The sequence below is a fragment of the Ranitomeya variabilis genome, chromosome 3, assembly GCF_051348905.1.
Source record: "Ranitomeya variabilis isolate aRanVar5 chromosome 3, aRanVar5.hap1, whole genome shotgun sequence".
Classification (NCBI taxonomy): Eukaryota; Metazoa; Chordata; class Amphibia; order Anura; family Dendrobatidae; genus Ranitomeya; species Ranitomeya variabilis.
In genome coordinates this window covers 484,179,087-484,206,059 of record NC_135234.1, presented here as the reverse complement: position 1 = coordinate 484,206,059, position 26,973 = coordinate 484,179,087, and the positions used below count along the sequence as shown (strand labels likewise).

General features: G+C 44.2%; 2 protein-coding genes across 3 annotated transcripts in view; both read right to left on the bottom strand.

Annotated features, from left to right (window-relative positions):
- Positions 1-4,210, bottom strand: part of IMPG2 (interphotoreceptor matrix proteoglycan 2) — a 129,355-nt gene extending 125,145 nt beyond the window's left edge. The window contains exon 1 of the mRNA XM_077299206.1: positions 4,111-4,210. Within this exon, the coding sequence (XP_077155321.1) occupies positions 4,111-4,210 (100 nt within the window). The remainder of the gene's footprint in view (positions 1-4,110) is intronic.
- A 2,004-nt stretch (positions 4,211-6,214) lies between these two features.
- The window catches only part of SENP7 (SUMO specific peptidase 7), a 168,080-nt gene continuing 147,321 nt past the window's right edge, over positions 6,215-26,973 (bottom strand). For both annotated transcript variants that reach the window (XM_077296735.1, XM_077296736.1), the window contains exons 21-22: positions 17,510-17,660; positions 6,215-6,597 (exon numbers count right to left, since the gene is read on the bottom strand). In XM_077296735.1, the coding sequence (XP_077152850.1) occupies positions 6,466-6,597; positions 17,510-17,660 (283 nt within the window). In that variant the 3' untranslated portion in view covers positions 6,215-6,465. The remainder of the gene's footprint in view (positions 6,598-17,509; positions 17,661-26,973) is intronic.

The following is a 26,973-nucleotide window of genomic DNA, read 5'->3' as shown; positions in this document are numbered from 1 at the left end:
TTTTTGGGGAGATATGCAGTGCTTAATGGCCTTCAAACAAGGTGTGTATTTTACGGCATCCAAAGAGTTCAATTTTAGTCTTATCTGACCAGACTATATTCTCTCAGCTTTTCACAGGCTTGTCTAATGTTGTTGAGCAAACTAACATATTCAGCAATGGATTCATGCGTGGACAGCGTGCCATGGAGGTTGAGTGCATTACTTATTGTTTTCTTTTATTGTACCTGCTGACTACATGTCTTTCTGTAACTCTCCATGGGTGGTTCTTGGCTCTTGGACAACTCTTCTGATAATTATTTTATTCACTCCTCTGTCTGAAAACTTGCAGGGAGCACCTGCCCAGGGTCGGTTTATGGTGAAATGATGTTCTTTCTACTTCCGAATTATGGCCTCAACAGTGCTCACCGGAACCTTCAGTAGTTTAGAAATTCTTCTACCAATACCTGAGGGCGGGTGCCTAGGGCAGCAGGTTATGGTGAGCGGCGCCATCATGAAGGCAGATTTGGTTTAAATTTTTTTTTTATTCCCCTCTCTTTCTTACCTTCGCTTGACTGGGGAGGAAAACTGCCATCTTTACTTTTTTTTAGGGGGGGTGCATGGGCAGAGGAACACCGATCAGCTCCCTGCCCCAACAAAAGAAGATGCTAGATAGAGTTGAGGGACCTAAGATAAAGTCATGTCCATGTAACTTATGGGTAGAGCTGCTTCAGATTACAAGTAAAGTATTTTCCCAGGCACTGGTGACAGGTAATTACGGAACAGGGGTACATAGGATCTCAGACTGTGATGCAAAATAGGAATTTAAAAGTTTGGCCTTCTCAACATCCTTTCTTACCATTTCATCATTTTCATCCAGTAAAAATCCTATAGCATCTTTGACTTTTCTTTTACTTTTGACATATCCCCAAAAACCTTTTTTTATTGCTTTTGACGTCTCTTACAAGCCTTAATTCATTGTCAGCTTTAGCTAATCTGATTGGTTCTCCAGACAGCATTATATTCTTCTTTATATATGCCTCCATCTTTCCATTTGATAAACATTTATTTCTTCCTTTTTAGCATGTGTTTGAATTCTGTGTTCATCCATCCTGGTTTCCTTAACCCCATAATCCCATATGACGTACTATCCCGTCAAGGTGACCTGGGACTTAATTCCCACTGACGGGACAGTATGTCATATGCGATCGGCCGCGCTCACGGGGGGAGCGCAGCTGATCGCAGCCGGGAGTCAGCTGACTATCACAGCTGACATCCAGCACTGTGTGCCAGGAGCGGTCACGGACCGCCCCCGGCACATTAACCCCCGACACACTGCGATCAAACATGATCGCAGTGTTCCGGCGGTATAGGGAAGCATCGCGCAGGGAGGGGGCTCCCTGCAGGCTTCCCTGAGACCCCCGCAGCAACACGATGTGATCACGTTGCTCCGAGGGTCTCTTACCTCCTCCTCCCTGCAGCAGGCCCGGATCCAAAATGGCCGCGGCATCCGGGTCCTGCAGGGAGGTGGCTTCACAGTGCCTGCGCAGAGCAGGCGCCGGGAAGCCTGGATCTGTGCACGTCAGATCGCCGATCTGACACAGTGCACAGCAGTGTGTCAGATCAGCGATCTTACACTATAACATGATGCCCCCCACCCTGGGGCAATGTTATAGTGTTAAAAAAATATATATATATTCACATGAGTAAAAAAAAAATAAAAAAAAAAATCCTCAAAAAATTCCCCCCCCCAAAAAAAAATATTGTTCCTATAAATACATTTACCTAAATAAAAAAAAACCCAATAAAAGTACATATATTTAGTATCGCCGCGTTCATAACGACCTAACCTATAAAACTGTCCCACTAGTTAACCCCTTCAGTGAACACTGTAAAAAAAAAAAAAAAAAACCCGAGGCAAAAAACAACGCTTTATTATCATACCGCCAAACAAAAAGTGGAATAACACGCGATCAAAAAGACGGATCTAAATAACCATGGTACCGCTGAAAATGTCATCTTGTCCCGCAAAAAACAAGCTGCCATACAGCATCATCAAGGAAAAAATAAAAAAGTTATAGTCCTCAGAATAAAGCGATGCGAAAATTATTTTTTCTATAAAATAGTTTTTATCGTATAAAAGTGCCAAAACATAAAAAAATGATATGAGGTATCGCTGTAATCGTACCGACCCAAAGAATAAAACTGCTTTATCCATTTTACCAGACGCAGAACGGTATAAACGCCTCCCCCAAAAGAAATTCATGAATAGCTGGTTTTTGGTCATTCTGCCTCACAAAAATCGGAATAAAAAGCGATCAAAAAATGTCAAATGCCCGAAAATGTTAACAATAAAAACGTCAACCCATCCCGCAAATAACAAGACCTCACATGACTCTGTGGACCAAAATATGGAAAAATTATAGCTCTCAAAATGAGGCAATGCAAAAAATATTTTTTGCAATAAAAAGCGTCTTTCAGTGTGTGACAGCTGCCAATCATAAAAATCCGCTAAAAAACCCGCTATAAAAGTAAATCAAACCCCCCTTCATCACCCCCTTAGTTAGCGAAAAATTAAAAAAAATGTATTTATTTCCATTTTCCCATTAAGGTTAGGGCTAGAGTTAGGGCTAGGGTTAGAGTTAGGGCTAGAGTTAGGGTTGGGGCTAGGGTTAAGGCTACAGTTAGGGTTGGGGCTAATGTTAGGGTTAAAGTTAGGGTTTGGATTACATTTACGGTTGGGAATAAGGTTGTGATTAGGGGTGTGTCAGGGTTAGGGGTGTGGTTAGGGTTAGGGATGTGTTTGGATTAGGGTTTCAGTTATAATTGGGAGGTTTCCACTGTTTACGCACATCAGGGGCTCTCCAAACGCGACATGGCATCCGATCTCAATTCCAGCGAATTCTGCGTTGAAAAAGTAAAACAGTGCTCCTTCCCTTCCGAGCTCTCCCGTGCGCCCAAACAGGGGTTTACCCCAACATATGTGGTATCAGCGTACTCAGGACACATTGGACAACAACTTTTGGGGTCCAATTTCTCATGTTATCCCTGGGAAAATACAAAACTGGGGGCAAAAAATAATTTTTGTGAAAAAGTTTTTTTATTTTCACGGCTCTGCGTTATAAACTGTAGTGAAAAACTTGGGGGTTCAAAGTTCTTACAACACATCTAGATAAGTTCCTTGGGGGGTCTAGTTTCCAATATGGGGTCACTTGTGGGGGGTTTCTACTGATTAGGTACATTAGGGGCTCTGCAAACGCAATGTGACGCCTGCAGACCAATCCATCTAAGTCTGCATTCCAAATTACACTCCTTCCCTTCTGAGCTCTGCCATGCGCTCAAACGGTGGTTCCCTGCCACATATGGAGTATCAGTATCCTCAGGACGAATTGGACAACAACTTTTGGGGTCCAATTTCTTCTCTTACCCTTGGGAAAATAAAAAATTGGGGGCGAAAAGATCATTTTTGTAAAAAAATATGATTTTTTATTTTTACGACTCTGCATTATAAACTTCTGTGAATCACTTAATGGGTCAAAGTGCTCACCACACATCTAGATAAGTTCCTTAGGGGGTCTACTTTCCAAAATGGTGTCACTTGTGGGGGGTTTCAATGTTTAGGCACATCAGTGGCTCTCCAAACGCAACATGGGCTGGGGAGACCCCTCTTGAAGCCAAGTGGATCGAGTAGTGCTGATATTATTATGAACCAGAATGTCTTTTAGATTTTTTCCCCGACGGCACACAAACAAGGGACCCCTGCTGGTCAGTTCAGTTAAAGCAGGATCTTTTTCTAGTAAATGCCAGTTCTTCCTGACCGCTGCTCTTATTGCCGAATCTAAGAGTCCAAAGGTAAAACTGAAAGTGAATCTTTTCTGTGCTTTTTTCTTTGTACTTCCTGGGGGGACTGGACTCCCGACTCGTGGGTCCTAGTTAAGGCTTTATCTAGTGTTGACCGAGGGTAACCTCTAGCTCTGAATCTATCATACAACTCATGTGTCTGTTGCTTGCATTTCTCCTGATCACTATTCACCCGTTTTACCCTTAAGAACTGGCTAAAGGGGAGGGAATTCTTCGTGTAATGTGGATGTGCACTACCATAATGTAATAGGGAGTTGGTTGCTGTGATCTTACGAAAGATTTCTGTGTGTAGCTTCCCCTCCTCTGCACTAACCTTGACGTCCAGAAACTCCAAATTTGGCCCCCCAAAATCTGAGGTAAATTTCATGTTCATATTGTTAATCCGTCCCAAGTGCTAAACAAAACTATTGAAAGAATTGCTATCCCCATCCCATATTATGCGCGAAACGGCCGTCGTCTTGTGATATCACGTTCTTCCCTGCTGTTCCTGCAATTGACATGTGGTCATAATAAAGACTGAATATTAGCAGATGGTGAGTGCCCACTCTCTTTTTCTACGATTTTGCAATCAAACTCAAAAATATTTCCCGGATCCGTGCATTCCTTGACCATGAAACCACAAAAATGCTAGCGCACACCCTTATCTCCCGCCACGATTACTGCAACCTCCTACTTTCTGGCCTCCCCTCTAGCACCACTACAATCCATCCTACACTCTGCTGCCCGACTAATCCACCTTTCTCCTCGTTATTCCCCAGCCTCTCCTCTCTGCCAAGCCCTTCACTGGCTTCCTATTGTCCAGAGGCTCCAGTTCAACACCCTTACTATGACATACAAAGCCATCCACAACCTGTCTCCTCCATACATCTGTGACATGGTCTACCGGTACTTACCACATGCACCCTTCGATCCTCCCAAGATCTCCTTCACAACTCCCCTCTTATCTGTTCTTACCACAACCGCATACAAGACTTCTCCCGTGCTTCTCCCATACTCTGGAACTCTCTACCCAACACATCAGACTCCGTCCTATCACGGAAACCTTAAAAAATGATCCTGAAGACCCACCTCTTCTGACAAGCCTACAATCTGCAGTGATCCTTAGTCTGCAGAACTGCCACACGACCAGCTCTACCCTCGCCTAGTATATCCTCACCCATCCCCTGTAGACTGTGAGCCCTCGCGGGCAGGGTCCTCTCTCCTTCTGTACTTGTGCTTAGTATTACTCATGTTTATTGTGCTTGTCTATATTTGCCCCTTTTCACATGTAAAGCGCCATGGAATAAATGGCGCTATATAAATGTATAATAATAATTGGGTGCTTGGGTATGCACAGAATATGGTGGGTGCTCGAGTGACATGCTAGAGTCCCTACCCCACGTTTCACAGCTGTTAGACACCCCCCAAAAAAAATTTGTGGGGATCCACGATACTCCCTGCATACCCGAGCACCCAATGCAAACTCGAGTAGCAAACACTATGCATGACTGGAAGTTCAGAAGATGGTTTCCGGTCATGCGCAATGCACCTCTGAAGCCAGGAAGTGTACACCCGGCGTCGGACGCATTGACGCTGCTGAAATGAGCGGCGTGCATGAGGTAGATTTAAATGAGCTGACAATGAGGTCAGCTCATGCAAATTATGTTATCACGCCCACATAGGCTTGACAGCATAGAAAAAGGGCTGACTAGTCTGGGGCAACTAACGCACCAATGATTAGTCAAAGCCCTCATTAGCATAGGAAACCGGGACATTATAAATGCTTTTTTAAAGCATTTATTTACAGAATTATGTTATATAGAGGCTGGTTGAGTAGGGAGTTTAATCTCACAGATGAATGCTGCTGGGTTGGAGGGCATGAGGGACCTGATAGGTTCCCTTTAATGGGGTGCAGAATTATATCTTCTGGTGGAGCTGCACACATTTGCTGCTATGTCATCAGTATATACAAAAAGTTGAGATTTTTGCTGCGGTCCATAGTCATACCTAAAAGGAAACATGCAGCACACACTTACAAATGTAATGAAGACACAGCCCAAACGTGTAGTTAATGCACAATCTAAACAGGGATACCCTAATAGAGGCAAGGTGAAAATGTAATAACCACAACATTTACATAATATGCAATTTATTTTTGGCATGTTTCAAAGGATCCAAAACAAAATATATATATATATTCCCCTTATGTCAGTCCCATTTCTTTTCAATACCCCATTTGTGAGTTAAGCAAGAAGTAGGGGGTGATGGAAAGAAATATAACTGCAGGGTCAGACTACACAGGTTTTCCCTGTAGCTTATTACTATTGAAAAAGGTCTGTACATAAAGTAGGATAGACGTTGTCTAATTAAAATTATTTGGAAAAAATTTAAAAGCATCTCAGCAATAAAAAAAATTTACTGTATGTCATCGGTGGACATTTCCATGCACAAGACACAAAATAAAAACTTGCCACATATTTAAACGTTTGCTAAACTTTTATATTCACATTTTCTTTTTATTCATTTAAGGATATTTCTACATATAAATAATTATAAACACATTCGATGTCTTCTGCTCAGTCTTTCCATAAATACACAAGCTTCCTATTGCTGCGACATAAGGTATAGATTAAGGCGGTGGCTGTCTCCTTAGCGCTTCTTAGATTGCTGCACATGTAGCTGTAGAATCAGGTTTCTAATCTTATCCCTTTTATTCTTAACCACACTAGCCGGAAACCAGTTCTGCAAATGCATCGGAGGATCAAAGCTTTCGATAGGATTCTGTAAGGAAAGCAAAAATTAAAATGTTTCTTCAGTAGTTAACATTTTTGATAATATTAAAGGAGAACTACCATAAAATGGTTCTTAAGGAGAATGTTCTCCAACATTTTTTGTTTTAAAAATGGACCTTAAAAGTTTAGTGTACACAATATGCAAATTTCTCTTTAAACGAAAAAGGCATTAGCTGAGGTTCTTCTCTGGGGCAATTACCTTCTCCCATTTATCAAGTTCTCCAATAATAAAAAGCAACATCATACAAGGAAAGAAAAAGCAAAACCCCACAGTGAAGCAGACTATCAGTCTGATCCTGGGCAAACTTGAAATGTCTCACTTTAACACTCTCCACTCCCATCACTTTCTTATGGGAAAGCGAGGAGAGGTGCAGTGTGAAAGCGCTGGATCAGTGAAGATCATCGCGGGAGGAGCATTTGTTACATACCTGTAGTAGGTCCACAGAGTTGTACCGAGGAATATTAAGATTGATTGTATGGCTTGAAGTAACAATGAGCTCTCTGCATGGTCAAGTGAGACACATCAAGTTCTACCAGATCACACAGAGAACCTGCTTTGCCAACTTTTGCTTTCTCTTCCCCCCTCTATGATGTTGCCTTATTACGATTTGGGCAGTCATTAAAGGGGGAAAATATAAACAGCCCAAAGAATGTCTGTTAACAAACCTCATGAAGTGGCATATACTTCTTCAAAAATCAGGAGTATCTGACTCCCGCATGCCAGCTCATCAAGACTGACCTTCAACAGCTGTGTAGACAGTGAAACGATTAAGGAAAGCAATTTCTCACAACTAGTTTATAAAATTCAGAACTTTGTTAATATCTATTTTGTTTCTCCATTGACAATTGTGTGATGGCTTGTTTTAGGCAAGGTTTTTTTATTGGTACCATTTTGGAGGTACATATAGTGCTTTGATCACTTTTTATCACATTTTTGGGAGGTATGACTGCAAAATGTACAAAATCTTTTTTTAAGCCATTTTCCATGTGGGTTAAACAATTCTATATCTTGATCAGACATACCGGTATATAAAATATCCTTTTTTCTATTTTCTTACAGGTTTGGAAAAGTCAGGTGATTGAAACTTTTTTTTTTTATTAAAAAAAAGAAGTGTTTTAAATATTTTTTATTACTTTTGTGTCCCTCTTGAAGACTAAGACCACTAATTATTTTATTACGTGCACTGTATACTGCAACATTTCATAGGAGTGCAAAGATGGCGATGGCAGGGGCCTCAGTAGGTCCACTGCTGCTATGGTAGCCCCTTAGCACTCCGCAATTGCAGGGAAACGATGGGTGGGAGTCGGAACAAAGGCCCATGCTGATCAGTACCATTTAAATGCTGCTGTTAGAGACTGGCTGGGCATGTAAAAGGTTAAACAGCATCTAGCTCTGATCAGTGCTGAATGGGCAGAATCTAGCTATACAAACGCATCACACACCTGCATCTGACTAGGGGCACACATCTACGTGCTACATTGAGAAGTGGTTAAAGGATATGGACACCTCTGGTTGAAGTTTTTTCAGCTAAATGCATTTGCGTGCATATAAAAATACTTTTTAATCTGGATTTCATCAAAAATTTAGCTCAAATTAGTTTTCCAAGTCTTTACATTTTACTATACGCAGTGAACTACAGAGTGCATTGAGAACTTTTAATCCATTGGTGAGCTTTTCTGACTGCAGAGTTTGTAACTCCTATCTTTCTTCTCCTAAGCTTTTCTTAGGGTATGTGCACACGTTGCGGATTTCTTGCAGAAATTTCCTGAAGAAAACCGGAAATTTTCTGCAAGAAATCCGCATTTTTTTTTTTGCGTTTTTTTTCCGTTTTTTTTGCGTTTTTTTAGCATTCTGCAAGCGTAATTAGCTTGCAGAATGTTAAAGTTTTCCAAGCGATCTGTAGCATCGCTTGGAAAACTGACTGACAAGTTGGTCACACTTGTCAAACATAGCGTTTGACAAGTGTGACCAACTTGTTACTATAGATGCTGCTTTTGCAGCATCTACAGGTCCTTCTCAAAAAATTAGCATATAGTGTTAAATTTCATTATTTACCATAATGTAATGATTACAATTAAACTTTCATATATTATAGATTCATTATCCACCAACTGAAATTTGTCAGGTCTTTTATTGTTTTAATACTGATGATTTTGGCCTACAACTCCTGATAACCCAAAAAACCTGTCTCAATAAATTAGCATATTTCAACCGTCCAATCAAATAAAAGTGTTTTTTAATAACAAACAAAAAAAACATCAAATAATAATGTTCAGTTATGCACTCAATACTTGGTCGAGAATCCTTTGGCAGAAATGACTGCTTCAATGCGGCGTGGCATGGAGGCAATCAGCCTGTGACACTGCTGAGATGTTATGGAGGCCCAGGATGCTTCAATAGCGGCCTTAAGCTCATCCAGAGTGTTGGGTCTTGCGTCTCTCAACTTTCTCTTCACAATATCCCACAGATTCTCTATGGGGTTCAGGTCAGGAGAGTTGGCAGGCCAATTGAGCACAGTAATACCATGGTCAGTAAACCATTTACCAGTGGTTTTGGCACTGTGAGCAGGTGCCAGGAAGCATGAAGTGCTCCAAAATCTCCTGATAGCTAGCTGCATTGACCCTGCCCTTGATGAAACACAGTGGACCAACACCAGCAGCTGACATGGCACCCCACACCATCACTGACTGGGTACTTGACACTGGACTTCAGGCATCTTGGCATTTCCTTCTCCCCAGTCTTCCTCAAGACTCTGGCACCTTGATTTCCGAATGACATGCAAAATTTGCTTTCATCAGAAAAAAGTACTTGGGACCACTTAGCAACAGTCCAGTGCTGCTTCTCTGTAGCCCAGGTCAGGCGCTTCTGCCGCTGTTTATGGTTCAAAAGTGGCTTTACCTGGGGAATGCGGCACCTGTAGCCCATTTCCTGCACACGCCTGTGCACGGTGGCTCTGGATGTTTCCACACCAGACTCAGTCCACTGCTTCCTCAGGTTCCCCAAGGTCTGGAATCGGTCCTTCTCCACAATCTTCCTCAGGGTCCGGTCACCTCTTCTCGTTGTACAGCGTTTTCTGCCACATTGTTTCCTTCCAACAGACTTACCATTGAGGTGCCTTGATACAGCACTCTGGGAACAGCCTATTTGTTGAGAAATTTCTTTCTGGGTCTTACCCTCTTGCTTGAGGGTGTCAATGATGGCCTTCTTGACATCTGTCAGGTCGCTAGTCTTACCCATGATGGGGGTTTTGAGTAATGAACCAGGCAGGGAGTTTTTAAAAGCCTCAGGTATCTTTTGCATGTGTTTAGAGTTAATTAGTTGATTCAGAAGATTAGGGTAATAGGTCGTTTAGAGAACCTTTTCTTGATATGCTAATTTATTGAGACAGGTTTTTTGGGTTATCAGGAGTTGTAGGCCAAAATCATCAGTATTAAAACAATAAAAGACCTGACAAATTTCAGTTGGTGGATAATGAATCTATAATATATGAAAGTTTAATTGTAATCATTACATTATGGTAAATAATGAAATTTAACACTATATGCTAATTTTTTGAGAAGGACCTGTATAGTAAAAGATAGAACGTTTAAAAATAATAAAAAAAATAAAAAAAATGCTTATACTCACCCGCAGACATCAGATCTCCTCACCGGCGTCCGTTCCTATAGCTGATGTGTGCGCGCAGGGCCTTCCATGACGTCACGGTCACGTGAGCGGTCTCGGCCAATCACAGGACAGTGACGTCATTCGGCAAGGTCCTTCACCGCACACCAGCTACAGGAACCGAAGCCAGCGTGCAGCACAGAGGCGGGAACACTTCGGGGGCCATCAGAGGGTGAGTATAGGACTATTTTTTATTTTAATTCTTATTTTTTTACCAATTATATGGTGCCCAGTGCGTGGAGGAGAGTCTCCTCTCCTCCACCCTGGGTACCAACCGCACATAATCTGCTTACTTCCCGCATCGTGGGCACAGCCCCGTGCGGGAAGTAAGCAGATCAATGGACCCCTAGGTGTGCAGAATCCCCTGCAATTCCGCATTTTAATGAACATGTTGCTTTTTTTTCCGCGATGCGATTTTTTCGCGGAAAAAAAGGCTACATTTGCACAAAAAATGCGGAATACACTGAAAATAATGGGAGGCATATGTTAGCGGTTTTTTTCGCGTTTTTATCACGTTTTTATAGCGAAAAAACGCGAAAAAAACGCGAAAAATACTGAACGTGTGCACATGGCCTTACTGCTTTATAACCACATGACAGGAGTTCAGAAAGAGATAAGGTCACAAGGCCTGCAGTAAAAACAAGCTCACTGGCGGATTCATTGTTAAGAACAAGTTCACTGGCGATTCATTGTTAACTCATTCTGCAGCTCATAGGGTGCACTGCTCATATTAATTTTATTTTTTACATATTTCCGTAACCTTCTTCTAAAAATAGTGTTAATACATCTGCCCTAAATATAAAAAATAGGGATTTTTGTGTACTCGACGTAAAATCCTTTTCTCCGAGCCAATCATTGGGGGACACAGAACCATGGGTGTTATTCTGCTGCTACTAGGAGGACACTAAGTGAACACATAAAAAATTAACACCCTCTCTATGGCTAATATTGAACCAGTTCGGTGGCAAAGCAGTAGGAGCATTAAACAAAAGACAATAAACTATGTCAAAACCGAAAGGACTAACAACAAGCCGATAGGCTAACAGGGTGGGTGCTGTGTCCCCCAATGATTGGCTCGGAGAAAAGGATTTTACGGTGAGTACACAAAAATCCCTATTTCTCCTACGCCTCATTGGGGGACCCAGGACCATGGGACGTCCTAAAGCAGTCCCTGGGTGGGAAATAACACAACTGCTAATACCCCATGTACCGCTAGCTTATAGCTGAGGTACTGCCGATTGCAGAATGCGCCGGCCAGGGGCAGCATCTGCCGAGGATTGAGAATGAACAAGGTAGTGTTTTGTAAAAGTATGCAAACTGGACCAAGTCGCAGCTTTGCAGACCTGTTGTGCTGACGCCTGGTGCCGAATGGCCCAAGAGGCGCCCACTCACCGAGTCGAATGCGCCTTAATCCCTGCTGGGACAGGAGTGTTCCTGACATGGTAGGATTCCTGAATAGCCGAGTGGATCCACTTGGCTAGCGTGGCCTTTGAAGCGGGTAGACCCTTCCTAGGTCCCTCTGGAAGCACGAACAGGACATCTGACTTGCGGAAGGGAGCCATCTGAGAGATGTACCGTCGAAAAGCCCTAACCACATCGAGAGTGTGGAGAGCTTTCTCGAAACGATGGACTGGTGCCGGACAGAATGAAGGCAAAACAATCTCCTCATTGAGGTGAAAAGAGGAAACAACTTTGGGTAGGAAAGAGGGGGAAGTCCTCGAGACTGCTTTATCTGGATGAAAGATCAAGAACGGGGGTCAGCAGGAGAGAGCTGCCAACTCCAAAACTTGTCTGATTGACGTAATCGCTACTAGAAAAACCACTTTCCAGGAAAGAAAAGTTAGCGAGATGTCCTGCAGTGATTCGAAAGGAGCCTCTTGAAGGACTCCGAGAACAAGATTAAGATCCCAAGAATTCAACACCCTGAATGAACGTCTTAACCGGTAGTCTGGTGGCAATTTTGCGTTGGAATAGAACTGACAAAGCTGACACTTGTCCTTTGAGCGAGCTTAGAGTGAGACCCAATTCTAATCCTGATTGGAGGAATTCCAATATGGAAGGAATGGAGAACACCAGAGGAGAACGTCCATGGGAATTGCACCATGAAAAGAAAATTCATCAGATGCGATAAATGCGCATGGATACGGGCTTCCTAGCACTAATCATGGTGGAGGACACCCGAGGAGAGAATTTAGCTCGGGCTAAAATCCAGGATTCAACGGCCACGCTGTCAAAGACAGGGCCCTGGAGTTCTGGTGGTAAATCGGGCCCTGTGAGAGTAGATCCATGCGATCTGATAGCCGCCAGGGGACGTCGGAGACCAGTTCGGCATACCATGCCCGGCGCGACTAGGACCACTGGTACCCCCTCTGCTCTGATTTTCTTGATGACCCTTGGGAGCAAGGGGAGAGGGGGAAAGATGTACGGGAGCTGGAACTGATGCCACGGCAGCACCAAGGCGTCTGCTCAGACGGCGCGTGGATCGAGTGATCGGCAATGAACTGGGGAACCTTGTTGTTTAGCCTTGAGGCCATGAGGTCCACATCCGGAGTCGCCCAGCGACTGCAAATCTGCTGGAAGTCTTCCGGATGGAGAGACCACTCTCCCGAGGCGAGGCCCTGGCGACTGAGAAAGTCCGCCGCCCAATTCTCCACACCAGAGATGTGGATTGCTGAGATGGGCGAGTGGTTGCTCTCGGCCCAACGGAGGATATGACTCACTTCGTGCATGGCCGTCCTGCTGCGGGTTCCCCCTTGACAGTTGATATACACCACTGCTGTGGCATTGTCGGATTGGATTCTGATGGTGTGACCTGTGAGGAGATGGTGAAAACTGAGTAAGGCAAGTCTCATCGCTCGTATTTCGAAGATTTTGATTGGGAGACGCGACACTCGAGTGGACCAACAACCCTGTGCCGTGTGGTGGCTGAAAACTGCCCTCATGCCCAAGAGGCTGGCGTCGGTGGTCACCACTAACCAGCTTACTGGGAGAAAAGACTTCCCTTGGTTCAGGGAGGACTTCAGCGTCCACCACCTGAGGGTTTGCCTGACCGGCGAAGGCAGACGGAATCGACGGTCGAGCGAGAATGGGCTCCTGTCCAAGGCCAATAGCAGCGCATGTTGCAAAGGACTGAGAAGGAACTGTGCGAACGGAACCGCTTTCATCGCTACTACCATTTTCCTGAGGATGTGCATGCTGAAACGAATAGAGTGAGGAACAGGGCGGGAAAGACTGCGTGCTCCCTGTTGTAAAGCCAAGACCTTTTCTGGAGGGAGAATGACCAACCCGCGGGAAGAGTCCAGGATCATGCCCAAGAAGGAAATTTGCTGAGCTGGTACCGGAGATAACTTCTCAAAGTTAATTTTCCAGCCCAGACAAGAAAGAGTATCCACCGTGATACCGACGGACTCCTCGCATGCTGGATAGGACAGGCCTTTGATCAGTAGGTCATCCAGATACGGAAGTACCACCACTCCCCGAGTGTGAAGAATGGCCATGACAGCTGCCATGACCTTGGTGAAAACCCTGGGGCGGTGGCGAGGCCGAAGGGCAAGGCCACAAACTGGAAGTGTTCGTCGCGGAATGCGAATCGTAGGAACTGTTGATGAAAGGGAAAAATTGGGATGTGGAGGTAAGCATCCTTGATGTCTATGGATGCTAGGAACTCTCCTCTTTCCATGGACGCGACAACAGAACGTAGAGAGTCCATTCTGAAGCATCGGACCCTGACAAAGTTGTTTAACAGCTTTAGGTCTAGTATGGGTCGCAGTGAAACATACTTCTTTGGGACCACAAATAGGTTCGAGTAAAACCCCCTGAACCTTTGGTCCTGGGGGACCGGAATAATAACTCCATCTCTTCGGAGCGCCTGTATGGCCTGAAGAAAGGCTGATGTCCTTGTTTTGGAAGGAGAAGACTGGAAAAACGTGTCGTTGGAGGGGAAGAAAACTCGATTTTGTATCCGGAGGACACCAGCTCTCTGACCCACTCGTCATGAACGACCGAGAGCCAGGCTTGATGGAACAAATGAAAGCGACCGCCTACTTTGTCGGTGTCCGCCGGATGTAGCGACGAGTCATTGTGTAGAAGGTCTAAGGGATCTGGGTCCCTTAGAGCTGGATGACCTCGGTCTGGATTTCCAGGTACGGTTAGGTCTGTATGAGACCTGGGAACCTCTGTCTCCACGCGGAGATCGTCCTGAAATCGAAGAGAAGGTTGTAGAGGACCAACTGGAGTTGTTGCGAAAAAGCCCGAACCAAGGCTGTTGTTGTTTCCGAAAGGTCTTTGCTGAGGAAGAAATTTACTCTTTCCTCCTGTAGCGTCAGAAATAATTTGGCCTAGTTTTTCTCCAAATAATCGACCAGCTTGGTAAGGCAGAGAGGTCAATGATTTTTTGGAAGCAGAATGTGCTCGCCAATCTCGGGAGCCACAGGGCCCTTCTGATGGAGACTGCTTCTGATGGAGACTGGGTCCTCTTTCTGGAACCCTGAGGCCCCCGTAACTGAGTACGCCCCCTGTAGGTAGACAGTTCCGTACCAGCGCCAGAGTCCACAGCGGTCGGGAGAGGGGTGTTCTGACTTATGCAGGGACCCCGGAGAGAGTCTATCGCTTTGGCCAGGGAAACCATAGATTGTGACAAGGAAGTGGCCCACTCAGGAGGGCTAGGCTCAGCAGAGTCAGCGGCAACATTGGCAGCGTCTGCAGCTGCACACAGGCCAGGTCACAATTCGTGCATAAATGGGTACTGTGGGCACGTGACAAAGTAGTATTGCAAGTGGCACATGAGGTAAAAAACACTGTTTTATATTAACCCGTTTGGTCTCCTTAGATTGAGACATAGTGTGTCTTAGAGTTAGAGCAGAGTGTGTGCTATAGGTGCAGAGAAGGGGTTAAGCTTTCTTCCAGAGGCTGAAGCAGCTTACCCAGGATCCAGTGTGTGTCCCCAGGGAAGGAGTCGGTGTCTGGAGACCACAGAAGGGAGTTCAGCGGTCCTGTAGCGTTGAGAGGCTCAGATAGCGTAATCCCACCGCAGATGCTGGAAAAATATGGCCCCCGAGACTATAAGCGGCACCTCTCGTTCAGGACGAGAAGCGCCAGGGACGAGGGCGGAGCTCCGACGGTGGGCGGCGCCATGTTAATTGCGGCCTAGTCCGGCTAAAAGCTGGGGACTACATTTTTGGGGCCTGCCGGCTGATAAAGAAGGGGCCGCGATGATCACTGGACGTACCGCCGCTGGCGCCAAGCCAGCGGTTCCTCGCCCCAGGGACCAGGACCAGCACCATCCTTCACAGGGAAGCGCGGGGGCTCATACTCACGGAGGCCACTGCCGCTGATGACATCCTGAGGGTATGAGCTCAATCCATCCTCCCTATAGCGGGGGATGGAGAGGACCCTCCTTCCGCCAGCGATCGTGGGGCTGTTGTAACGCCATTAGGTGGGGGCCTCTGCATCCAGCTGTGTGGTTTTTTCCCAGCCCTGGAGAGGAACATGAAGGGGGAACCTGCATGTGCTCGCCGTCTTTCAGGAGTGGGGAGATCGGGACCATAAAGGAACCGTCGCCCCAAGGGAGTTTAGGCGTGCCCCGGTCATCGCAGGAGAGGGTATGGGGAGGTATACTCCGCGTTCTTGCCTGTTGATGGTTCGGGGGAGAACGGATCCTTGAAAGAAATCCGTCGCCCCCTTCACTCCGTTAATTAAAAAATAAAAATATATAGAAAATTAAAAGAAGAACGTTGGGGTCTGAAAAACCAGACCCAAATGTCTCCTACAGACACTAAGCAAGAACTGGGTCAATCTTAGCCAGAGAGAGGGTGTATACTGCAGAGGAGTTAATTTTTTATGTGTTCACTTAGTGTCCTCATAGTGGCAGCAGCATAACACCCATGGTCCTGTGTCCCCCAATGAGGCGTAGGAGAAATTCAGTTCTTACTGCTAAAGTATATTATTCATGCTATCGGATCTCTTGAAATGTAGGTGTATATATATATTATATATATATATATATATATATATATATATATATATATATATATATATACATACATATATATATATATATATATACATACATATATATGTACATACATACACACACACACACACACACACAGTACAGTGCAAAAGTTTTAACGCTGGTAAGGAGTAAAATATCAAGAAGTGTTAAAGAGCTTGTCCATTACCTGACCAAATCATAAACTCTATTTGCTGAAATATAGAACTAAACTTGCAAAGAATCTTCTCCATGCTTCACTGCTGCCTGCAGACATTCGCTATTTTTCTGCTCACGACCTCTTTCGGCAAATAAAATTCCTCCTGTTATCGCCAAATATTTCACATTTTGAGTCATCAGTCCAGAGCACCTGCTGCTATTTTTCTACCCACAGTTCTTATGTTTTCCTGCATAGTTGAGTCGCTTTGCCTTGTTTCCATGCTGAATGTTTGGCTTTTTGGCTGCAATTTTTCCATGAAGACATCATCTGCTCATATTTCTCTAAAGAATAGATGGATGTAGCTGGGTCTCACAGGTTGCTGCCAGTTTTTAGCTGATGGCACTGCTGGACATCATCCAGTAATGAAGGGAAGTAGGCATAATTTGTCCTTCATCTGCCGCAAGTTTGCTTGGCAACCTCTGCATCTGCAGTCCACAACATTTCCTATTTTTTGGTGCTTCTTCAAAAGAGCTTGAACAGTACATCTTGAAGCCCCAATGTGCTTTGAAATCTTTACCTTGGGGAGACCTCACATATGCAGTATAACTACCTTGTGTTGTGTTGCTGTACTCAGACTTGCAATGGTGTGTGACCGGTGACATGAAACTGATAACCTTCTCTTTATAACAGAGTTTGTCTGATCCTCACCCATTTATAATCTCTCCCCATACAGCTATTTCTGTTTCAGTTAATCACTGAGTTTCAACCTACATATGAAAATGATGATTATCACCTGTTATATGGTTTATAAGTAGACAGTTATTCCAAACAATCCTGCAAAATTCCTGACTTTGCACAAGTGTACCTAGAAGAACTGTTGCCATTTTAAAGGCAAAAGAATGGTCACAAAATATTGATTAGATTCAGATTGTGTTTTTGTTTATTTACTATGCATTAAGTTAATGACAATAAACACTTCAATTTTTGAAAACATTCTTACTTTGCAGCTGTTTACATCATACCTGCCTAAAACTTTTGCATAGCACTGTATGTTGACTAATAATCCTTTTTTTTAAGACTGTACAAACCTGAGCAAAGCTTTCCACGTATTGCAAAACGTACAAACCACAGTCAGTGCTGTTATTCTGTTTCGGAACCTTTGGATACAAGTCTCTCATGCTGGACCTAGTAAATTCCCTTGGAGTTTTCCGTTTGACATCCCATTCAACCTTTAAATACCTGCATCATATCAGAAAATAATGAAAACAATAACTTGAAAAAATATAATTCAAATTTACATACAGTGCTTAAAAAGTCCAATACATGCAATAAAATCCATGCCAATTTGTCTCTATTAAATAATGAACAGGATGCTTTTGGCTAAATAAAAAGGCCACACTGGCTCCAAAACCTATGGTCACAAGAGATGGATTTTTGGGGCAGAAATTCCAGAGGACGTTACATTAGGCCTCTTTCACACTTCAGTCTTTTGGCGTCAGTTTGAATCCGCCGTTTTCGTCAAATAGTGGATCCGCCATTTTTTTTGCGGAAACGCTATTTTCCCATAGACTTGCATTAGCGACGGATTGTGGCGGACGGTCTTGTGTTCCATCCGCCATGTGACGGATCTGTCGAGATTTGGCGGACGTCGTCTAGACATTGACGGACATTGCAACGTTTTTTTGTCTGCGCCGAAATGGCGGTTCGCGACGAATCCGTCGCGTCCACCATTCCCTAGAATGGCCGCCTATGGGCGACGGATTCGTCGCGATCCATCATTTGGCGGATCCGTCGCCCCAATCCGCTTTTTCAATTGAGCATGCTCCAAAAAGTAGATACTTTTCCCAGACAACCCCAAAACTATATATATATATATATATATATATATATATATATATATATATATATATATATATATATATATATATATATATATAAAAACAGGACAGGTGGGCTTCATTCCTCAATGTGCCATCAAGCAGAGAAGCAGCAGAGAGAACACAGTGCCAGCCAGCAAGACAGACCCTGCCAGCAGCCAGCAAGACAGACCGATTAGCCTCAAAAGTGAAATCTGCACATATCTTCACAATATTCACCAGTACTCCTTTCATCTCTGCCACTTTCTCTACAACCTTTCAAAGATGTGGTGTAAATACACTGTATATATAGTTTCCCAGTAGTTTCCAGTAGCCAGTCACATTTCCCAGTACTTTGTATTAGCCAATCACATTGAGATCTTTGGTTTTTAAAAAACGGATCCGTCAAAAAACGGTTCCAACGGATGTAAAAAAACGGTCGCAACAGTTCTAACGGATCCGTTTTTTTGATGCATCCGTGTAACGGATCCGTCAAAAAAACGGATCCGTTAGAACCGTTTTCTCAACAATTTTGACGGATCCGTCGATCCGTCACAATGTCTGAGCAGACTGACGCCAAACAACTGAAGTGTGAAAGAAGCCTTAGCAGCAAAATAGTTTTACTGAATTGCATTCATACATTGTAGAACAATATCCAGGGAGAATGCCCCCCAAACTGAACTGTGGTAAGTGATGAGCCAATTTGTTCAGAAAACGATCGCCAAACATAAATTTGGTATGAATAGCACATAGTTAGGTCCATATACACTCACTGGCCACTTTATTAGGTACACCTGTCCAACTTCTTGTTAACACTTAATTTCTAATCAGCCAATCACATGGCGGCAACTCAGTGCATTTAGGCATGTAGACATGGTCAAGACAATCTCCTGCAGTTCAAACCGAGCATCAGTATGGGGAAGAAAGGTGATTTGAGTGCCTTTGAACGTGGCATGGTTGTTGGTGCCAGAAGGGCTGGTCTGAGTATTTCAGAAACTGCTGATCTACTGGGATTTTCACGCACAACCATCTCTAGGGTTTACAGAGAATGGTCCGAAAAAGAAAAAAAATCCAGTGAGCGGCAGTTCTGTGGGCGGAAATGCCTTGTTGATGCCAGAGGTCAGAGGAGAATGGTCAGACTGGTTCGAGCTGATACAAAGGCAACAGTGACTCAAATCGCCACCCATTACAACCAAGGTAGGCCTAAGAGCATCTCTGAACGCACAGTGCGTCGAACTTTGAGGCAGATGGGCTACAGCAGCAGAAGACCACACCGGGTACCACTCCTTTCAGCTAAGAACAGGAAACTGAGGCTACAATTTGTACAAGCTCATCGAAATTGGACAGTAGAAGATTGGAAAAACGTTGCTTGGTCTGATGAGTCTCGATTTCTGCTGCGACATTCGGATGGTAGGGTCAGAATTTGGTGTAAACAACATGAAAGCATGGATCCATCCTGCCTTGTATGGAGCATCTTTGGGATGTGCAGCCGACAAATCTGCGGCAACTGTGTGATGCCATCATGTCAATATGGACCAAAATCTCTGAGGAATGCTTCCAGCACCTTGTTGAATCTATGCCACGAAGAATTGAGGCAGTTCTGAAGGCAAAAGGGGGTCCAACCCGTTACTAGCATGGTGTACCTAATAAAGTGGCCGGTGAGTGTATATTTGGACAGACATCATTTTTCTAATTTTGGTTATAGACATTACCACAATGAATTTTAAACAAAACAATTCACATGCAGATGAAGTTCAGACTTTCAGCTTTCATTTGAGGGTATCCACATTAAAATTGGATGAAGGGTTTAGGAGTTTCAGCTCCTTAACATGTGCCACCCGAAATGAATATGCGGCTCCACCTCTATGGGAGGTGGAGCCGCATATTCATTACTGTAATGAGCGGGACCATGTGACCGCTCAGTACAGGAAGAATATGCAGCGCTGGAAGAAGCAGGGAAGCGCAGGGGCCGAGCCAGCAGTAGGCGAGTATAATTAGATAGCTCCCGCCCCCCCTCCCCTGCCGACCCCCGGGTATGACTCGAGTATAAGCCGAGAGGGGGACTTTCAGCCCAAAAAAATGGGCTGAAAATCTCGGCTTATACTCGAGTATATACGGTATATAATTTTTCTGTTGCAAAAAGTTATAAATATATATAATTTTTCTGTTGCAAAAAGTTATAGCCCACCATGTCACACTCTGTCATTTTCTTGGGTTGAAATTAAGCTATAGAGGCCTGATCAAGAGGCCTCAAAAAAATCTTGTGTTATTAACGTCATACAGTATGGGACCAGACTTTAAAATAGTTTGCAGCATCTAGTGTGTTATAGAGGCCTGATCCAGAGGCCACAAAAAAACTCTTCTGTTCCTAGTGTCATACAGTAGGGGACATGACTTTAACCCCTTAGTGTCCACCAAGACGTCTTTTAACTGACCTAAAATATAAGAGACTAACAGTTGTACACTATAGCTGACAATTTTCTGCATCAATCACGATGCATGTTGGCACCGCCATAGCCATAGCCATAGCCCTTAAATTCTGCTGTCAATACTGACTACAGCATCTAAATGATTAAGCAAGTGCGGGGGCTCCCTCCTTAACCCTAATGGCACCCTGAGATCTTGCTCGTGTGGTCCTGATGTTTGCCATTGCAATTCACGGCCAAATAGCGGCCTTAGAGTCTGCCGGTTATAGCGGCCTTGTCAAAAGTTATAAAAATTTAGGAGGTAAAAATAAACTTTTTCATTCCTGTCATGACACTTTGCATTAATTCTTGAAAAGCACCTGAAGGGTTAATGAACTACTTAAAAGCAATTTTGAATACGTTAAGGGCTGCGGTTTTTAAAATTTTATTACATTTGGGGGTTTCCAATACGTAGGACCCTGAAAGTCACTTCAAAACTGAACAGGTCCCTATAAAAATAAGTTTTGTAAATTTCTTTGGAAAAATGAAAAATTATTGTTACATTTTTAAACATTCTAAAAAAAATAAAAATATTTTACAAATTATGCTGATGTAAAGCAGACATGAGGGAAATGTTATTCATTAATGTTTTTGTGGGTATGCTATCTGGATTTAAGGGATAATAATGCAAAGATTGACAACCGCTAATTTTTTTTATTTTTGTCAAATTTCTGATCATTTAGTAAATTAAAACAAAACATATCAACCTAAATTCACCATTATCATTCAGTATAATGTGTCATGAAAAAAACAGTCTCAAAATCAATGGGATATGCTGAAGCACTTCATAGCTATTTCTACACAAAGTGATACAGCAGACTTTTTTTTTTAAAATTAGCTCAATCACTAAGGGGTTAAAATAGTTTGTAGAACCTAGTGTGTTATAGAGGCCTGAACCAGAGGCCACATAAAATACTTCTGTTCCTAGTGTCATACAGTAGGGGACCTGACTCAAAATGTTTGCAGCATCTAGTGTGTTATAGAGGCTTAATCCAGAGGCCACCAAAAACTTTATGTTCCTAACGTCATATAGTAGGGGACATCTGACTTTCAAATTGTTTGTCATATAGGCCTCATCCACACTCACTTTCTTCTGTGACTAACACGATACAGGATGCCATTTTTCAGCCGTTTGCAGAGGTGGTGCAGAGTTTAAAATCTAATTTTTGGTTGTTAATACTGTGCTCCAACCACAGTATCTGAGCAACATGACTGGGAAAAAGCGAGGCCGTGGTGGAAGGGGAATTAGGCTTGGTGTTCAAGGTGTAATGTAGGTGGTAATGTTTGTGAAAGCACTAGTGAAGCAACGTCACGTCATATGCAAAGACAACTGACAACTTACGTTACTGGACAGGCTACACCACTACCTTTGTTTGGCAGACGCACAGCGGTATGCCTTGTTGATGAGGCCCAGAAAGACCAAGTGTTCGAGTGGATGGCAAGCGCAGCTTCAAGTGGTCTCTCCTCCTAAACATCACACCCAGTACAGTCCACAGAAGTGGCAACCAAATTTTCCTTGCTTCCCCCCGTGTCCCAAATATCCAAATGTTCAGCTGACTGTACGGAAACACAGATGGGTAAGTCTGAAGAGCTGTTCATCCATTCTATGCCATAGTCACCAGAAGTATACTCAAAAGCTTCACAGAGTCAAGAGGAGGAAATCTGCACCTATGCCCAATATTTTTTTTAGCTTGGATCCAGGGCAGGACAAGTAGGGTCCGAACAGCATCCTGTCCCTCGTCATCAGTCGTTAACCCCTGGGGCGGGAGTTGATCCTGTCGAGACTCAGATATTTGAGGCTCACACGGACTATACTGTGCTGTCAGGGCAGGAAGAGGAGTAGGGTGACTCCAAGGCGAGGAATGTGATAATACAGAGGATGATGAGGTGTTAGATCCCAGATGGCGTGAACAGAGGCACACAGCTGAGTAGGTAATCTGAGAAGGTAGACGAGGAAGTTACGTTGCGCTGTACATTGCAGACACAGTGATGAAGCCACCATGAGAAATGCATGCTCAGCCACAACTGTGGCTGTGACCAGCAGAGTCCTCGGGTCTGCTGCTCTCAGGGGTGGCAAGGGTTGCCTTGCCTGGGCCTTTTTTTGACACTGCAAAGGGTGAGCCAACTCAAGCAATCTGCCAACTTTGCAAAAAAAAAAAAAAAAAAAAAACTGAGTTGAGGTAAAAAGTGCAATAATTTGAATACAACATGTATGAACCTTCACATGCACAATCAACATGCGTTACTGTGGGAATCCCACTGCGCAAAAATGCGGACCTCAACAATCATCAGCCTCCCATCAATCGCATCTGCTGCTTCTTCCTCCTCCTCTGTTACCGTGCCAACTATTGAGACGCAGGCCTTTGACTGCAGAACCTCGGGTTCTTTACCCGCTCTAGTCACGTTCACTGAGAGCCCGCCATCAGCTGTAACGGAAGCGGACATGCCTGTTTTTGACCGATCTCAGAGAACGAGCACACCACAACTTTCTCAATCCACCATAACATCTCCGCCTGCACCTCTCTCATGGGTCCAGGAGTTTGTCCAGTACACTGTTCTCCGCCCTCTCTCAGCACTGCAGCCAGCCCACGTTTCCGCAGTTGTGGTCACGTAGAAGATTTTTTTCTCCTACGTATGAGAAAGCTAAGAGGTTGAACTCCACCATCTCCAATCTGTTGACCACTGAAATGCCTTTCCGCCTCGTAGATAGACGGTTTTCGAAAGCTGATGGCCGTCGCAGTCCCCCCATTACCAATTGCCCAGTCGCAATTACTTTTCTAAGAAAGCTGTGCCAGCTCTACACAAGCATGTCGCAGACACCATCACCCTTCCTTGCCTAAATCTCTGTGTGCCAGGGTGCATTTCACTACAGCCACTTGGACGAGTAAGCATGGCCAAGGGCGTTACATCTCGCTGACTGGGCAACTCTGGTGGCAGGCGCTGCTTCACAAGTCTTGGAATCCCCAAGAATTGCAGGACAAACCTCTACATTTAACACATCTTCCACTGCTTCTGCCTCCTCCTCCTCTATCTCCTCTAGGGCCTCCACCTACGCAATCAACCTCTGCCTTAATGAGACACGCATTCCAACAGTGCAGAGTGAATCCCCACCACCTCCGTACTGCGCAGCTAGGGTTCACCGCAATCAGGCAGTATTAAAATTGATATGCCTTGGAGATCGCAGTCATACAGCTGAAGAGTTGTGGACAGATATCTAGGCGGAGTTTGATCAATGGCTGTCTCTGCTGAACTTGCATCCAGGGAAGACCATGTCCAATAACTGTGCGAACCTGATGGCAGCCCCACGGCGTGGTAAGCTCACACACGTGCCTTGCATGGCTCACGTCCTCAACCTGGTGGTACAGCATTTTCTCCGCCAACATATGAGTGCCTTCTTGTTGCACTATCTGCAACATGATCCCCGTACAGTTATGATTAGGAATACTGTGGACTACTGGTTTGCCACTCTGTTAGATCCACGTTATAAAACCAAATTTTGACAGATGCTTCCTGCCCTGGAAAGGGACCCGCGAAGTCCAAGTCTTACATGTGGTGAACGAATGGAGAGCATGGTGCAGGAATATCTAGAACTGAATCATCAGGTAGGGTTTGGACCCTTTCACATTTTGGTCTTCCAAAATGGATGAGTGGCCTGAGCTCGCCTCACACACCTTGGAAGTTTTATCGTGCCCAGTAGCCAGCGTTCTCTCAGATTGTGTCTTCAGCACTGCTGGTGGTGTCCTGATGTATAAGCACAGCCGGCTGTCTCCTGAAAGTGTAGACCGCCTAACTCATCAAGATGAACAAGTCATGGATCTCCAAGGACTTATGCACCCCAATAGCAGACTGTACAGACTAAGTGATATTGCATTTTTAGTGTGATGCATTAATGTCACGAAACTGCAATCTGTGATATCTTTAGTGTGGCTTCTGTGCCTGCTGCTGCTAACACAAATTTGTGGAAATGTGAACAGTCATGGTTGGTCTACATCTGCCAGTTTAGCTGTAGTGGAAAACGTGTCGGTCCCAATTATACTATTTCTATTCTTGTGACAGTTATTCCACTTCAGTGGTGTCAGGCCCTCATTTGTTTAATTGTGAAAACTCCAGGTTGGGTGTCCATTTGCTGGATTTGGAGTAGTGGAAGACCTGTCAGTCCCTATTGTACTATTTCTATTGTAGTGAAATTGATGGCACTTCTGTGGTGTAAGGCCCACATTTGTTTAAATGTGAACACTCCTGGTTGGGTGTCCATTTGCTGGATTGGGCGTAGTGGAAGACCTGTTGGTCCCTATTATACTATTTCTACTGTGGTGAAATTGATGCCACTTTGGTAGTGTCTGCCACAAATTTTTGAAAATGTGTATACTCCTGGTTGAGACTCATTCATGTGTGTTGCCTGTAGCAGTAGGCCTCCGAGACAGTCAGGCCCTCAACTACCTTGGACTCAACTACCGGTGTTACTAGCCTTAAATTTTTCTCACAATGATAGTCTACGAAACTGATATTTGTGCCACCTGAGTGTGGCTCAGTATGAAAGCAGGTAAAGGTATTTTGCATGTGTGGTAACGGCAGAACAGAAGGTCTCGTCATATGTATACAAACTAAGGACAGATAAAGGGACTGAGATAATGGACACAGAGGGTATTTTGGGGGAGTTTAGAAGATTTTATAAACAACTGTATACATCTGGACTAATGGCCACGTTAGGGGATATAGAAGATTTCCTTGGAGTGGCGGACTTCCCAAGATTGAGGATTATGATAGAAGGAGGTTGGATGAACCTATAACGGAAGAGGAGATTAAAATTGCCATCATGTCAATGACTAATAATAAGGCCCCTGGAGCGGATGGACTTCCGGTTGAGATATATAAGAACTTGATGGCTGTATCAGTGTGTAAATTAAAGGTAGTCTTTGACGAGGCGTTAAAGGAAGGGGAGTTGCCTGAGTCCATGAGAGAGGAAATAGTGGTGGTTATTTTGAAGGAAGGCAAGGACACGGGGTTGGCAGAATCCTATAGGCCCATTTAGTTGCTGACGGCAGATGTTACGATATTGGCTAAAGTAGTGGCTAACCGTTTGGCAAGCTGGGTCCAGAATCTGGTCCATCCTGATCAATCTGGTTTTATGCCAAGTAAGTCTACAGCTATAAATTTACGTAGACTATTTTTGAACTTGCAGCTGCCGTCGGACAATGGGGGTAATAGGGTTGTGGTATCATTGGATGCGCGTAAAGCGTTTTATAGTGTTGAATGGTGTTATCTTTGGGAGGTATTGAGATTTTTTTGGTTTTGGGCTGACTTATTTCATGGGTGCGACTATCATATACATTCCCGACTGCTAGGGTTAGAGTTAGTGGACAGTTGTCTGGAAGTTTTAATCTTTATAGGGGGACTAGGCAGGGGTGCCCGCTGTCTCCGCTGCTTTTTGCGCTAGCAGTGGTGCCCCTGGCACAGACAATTAGAAATGCGGTCTCAGTTAAAGGGTTTTGGTATGGCCTAGTAGAGTAAAAAAAAGCCCTGTATGCGGATGACCTGTTGCTTTTTTTTGGAAGACCTTGGAGAGTCCTTGTTAAGAGCATTTGGGGATGTATCGGGCCTTGAGATTAACTGGGAGAAGTCTAATATTCTGGTGGAAGATAGAGGTTGTGATGATATCCTGATATTGGGGGAGGGTAGTAAGTTGGTTGTGGTCCAAAAGTTCAAATATTTGGGTATCCTGGTGTCACTTCCCCTCTCGAGCTATGTAGACTTAAATCTGTCCCCATTGTTGGATAGATTTAGTAAGAAAATAGGGGCATGGTGTAGATTATATCTGTCATTGGTTGGAAGGATAAACTTAATTAAAATGATTCTTATGCCCCAATTATTGCATGTATTGCACAATACCCCCATATGGTTGCCCCGGAGATGGTTTCTCACCATCAATTCTATGTTTCGAGACCTTGTTTGGGGGAAAAAAAAACAGCGAAGAATCAGGATGGAATTGCTGCAGAGGCCTAAAGACGGTGGGGGACTGGCACTTCCGAACCCTTGGATTTATTTTTTGGCAGCGCAGGGCCAACAGATGAGAGGCTGGAGGGAGGTAAATGGCTTGGGCTCGGTTCAAAAGGTTTTGGTTCGGTTATTGGGAAGGGATCCATTAGATCAGGACTTGGAGGCAGGTAGTTTTAAGAGGTTTGGAACGGTCTATCCTACTTTAACACTACTACAAAAGGTGTGGGAGGCAAT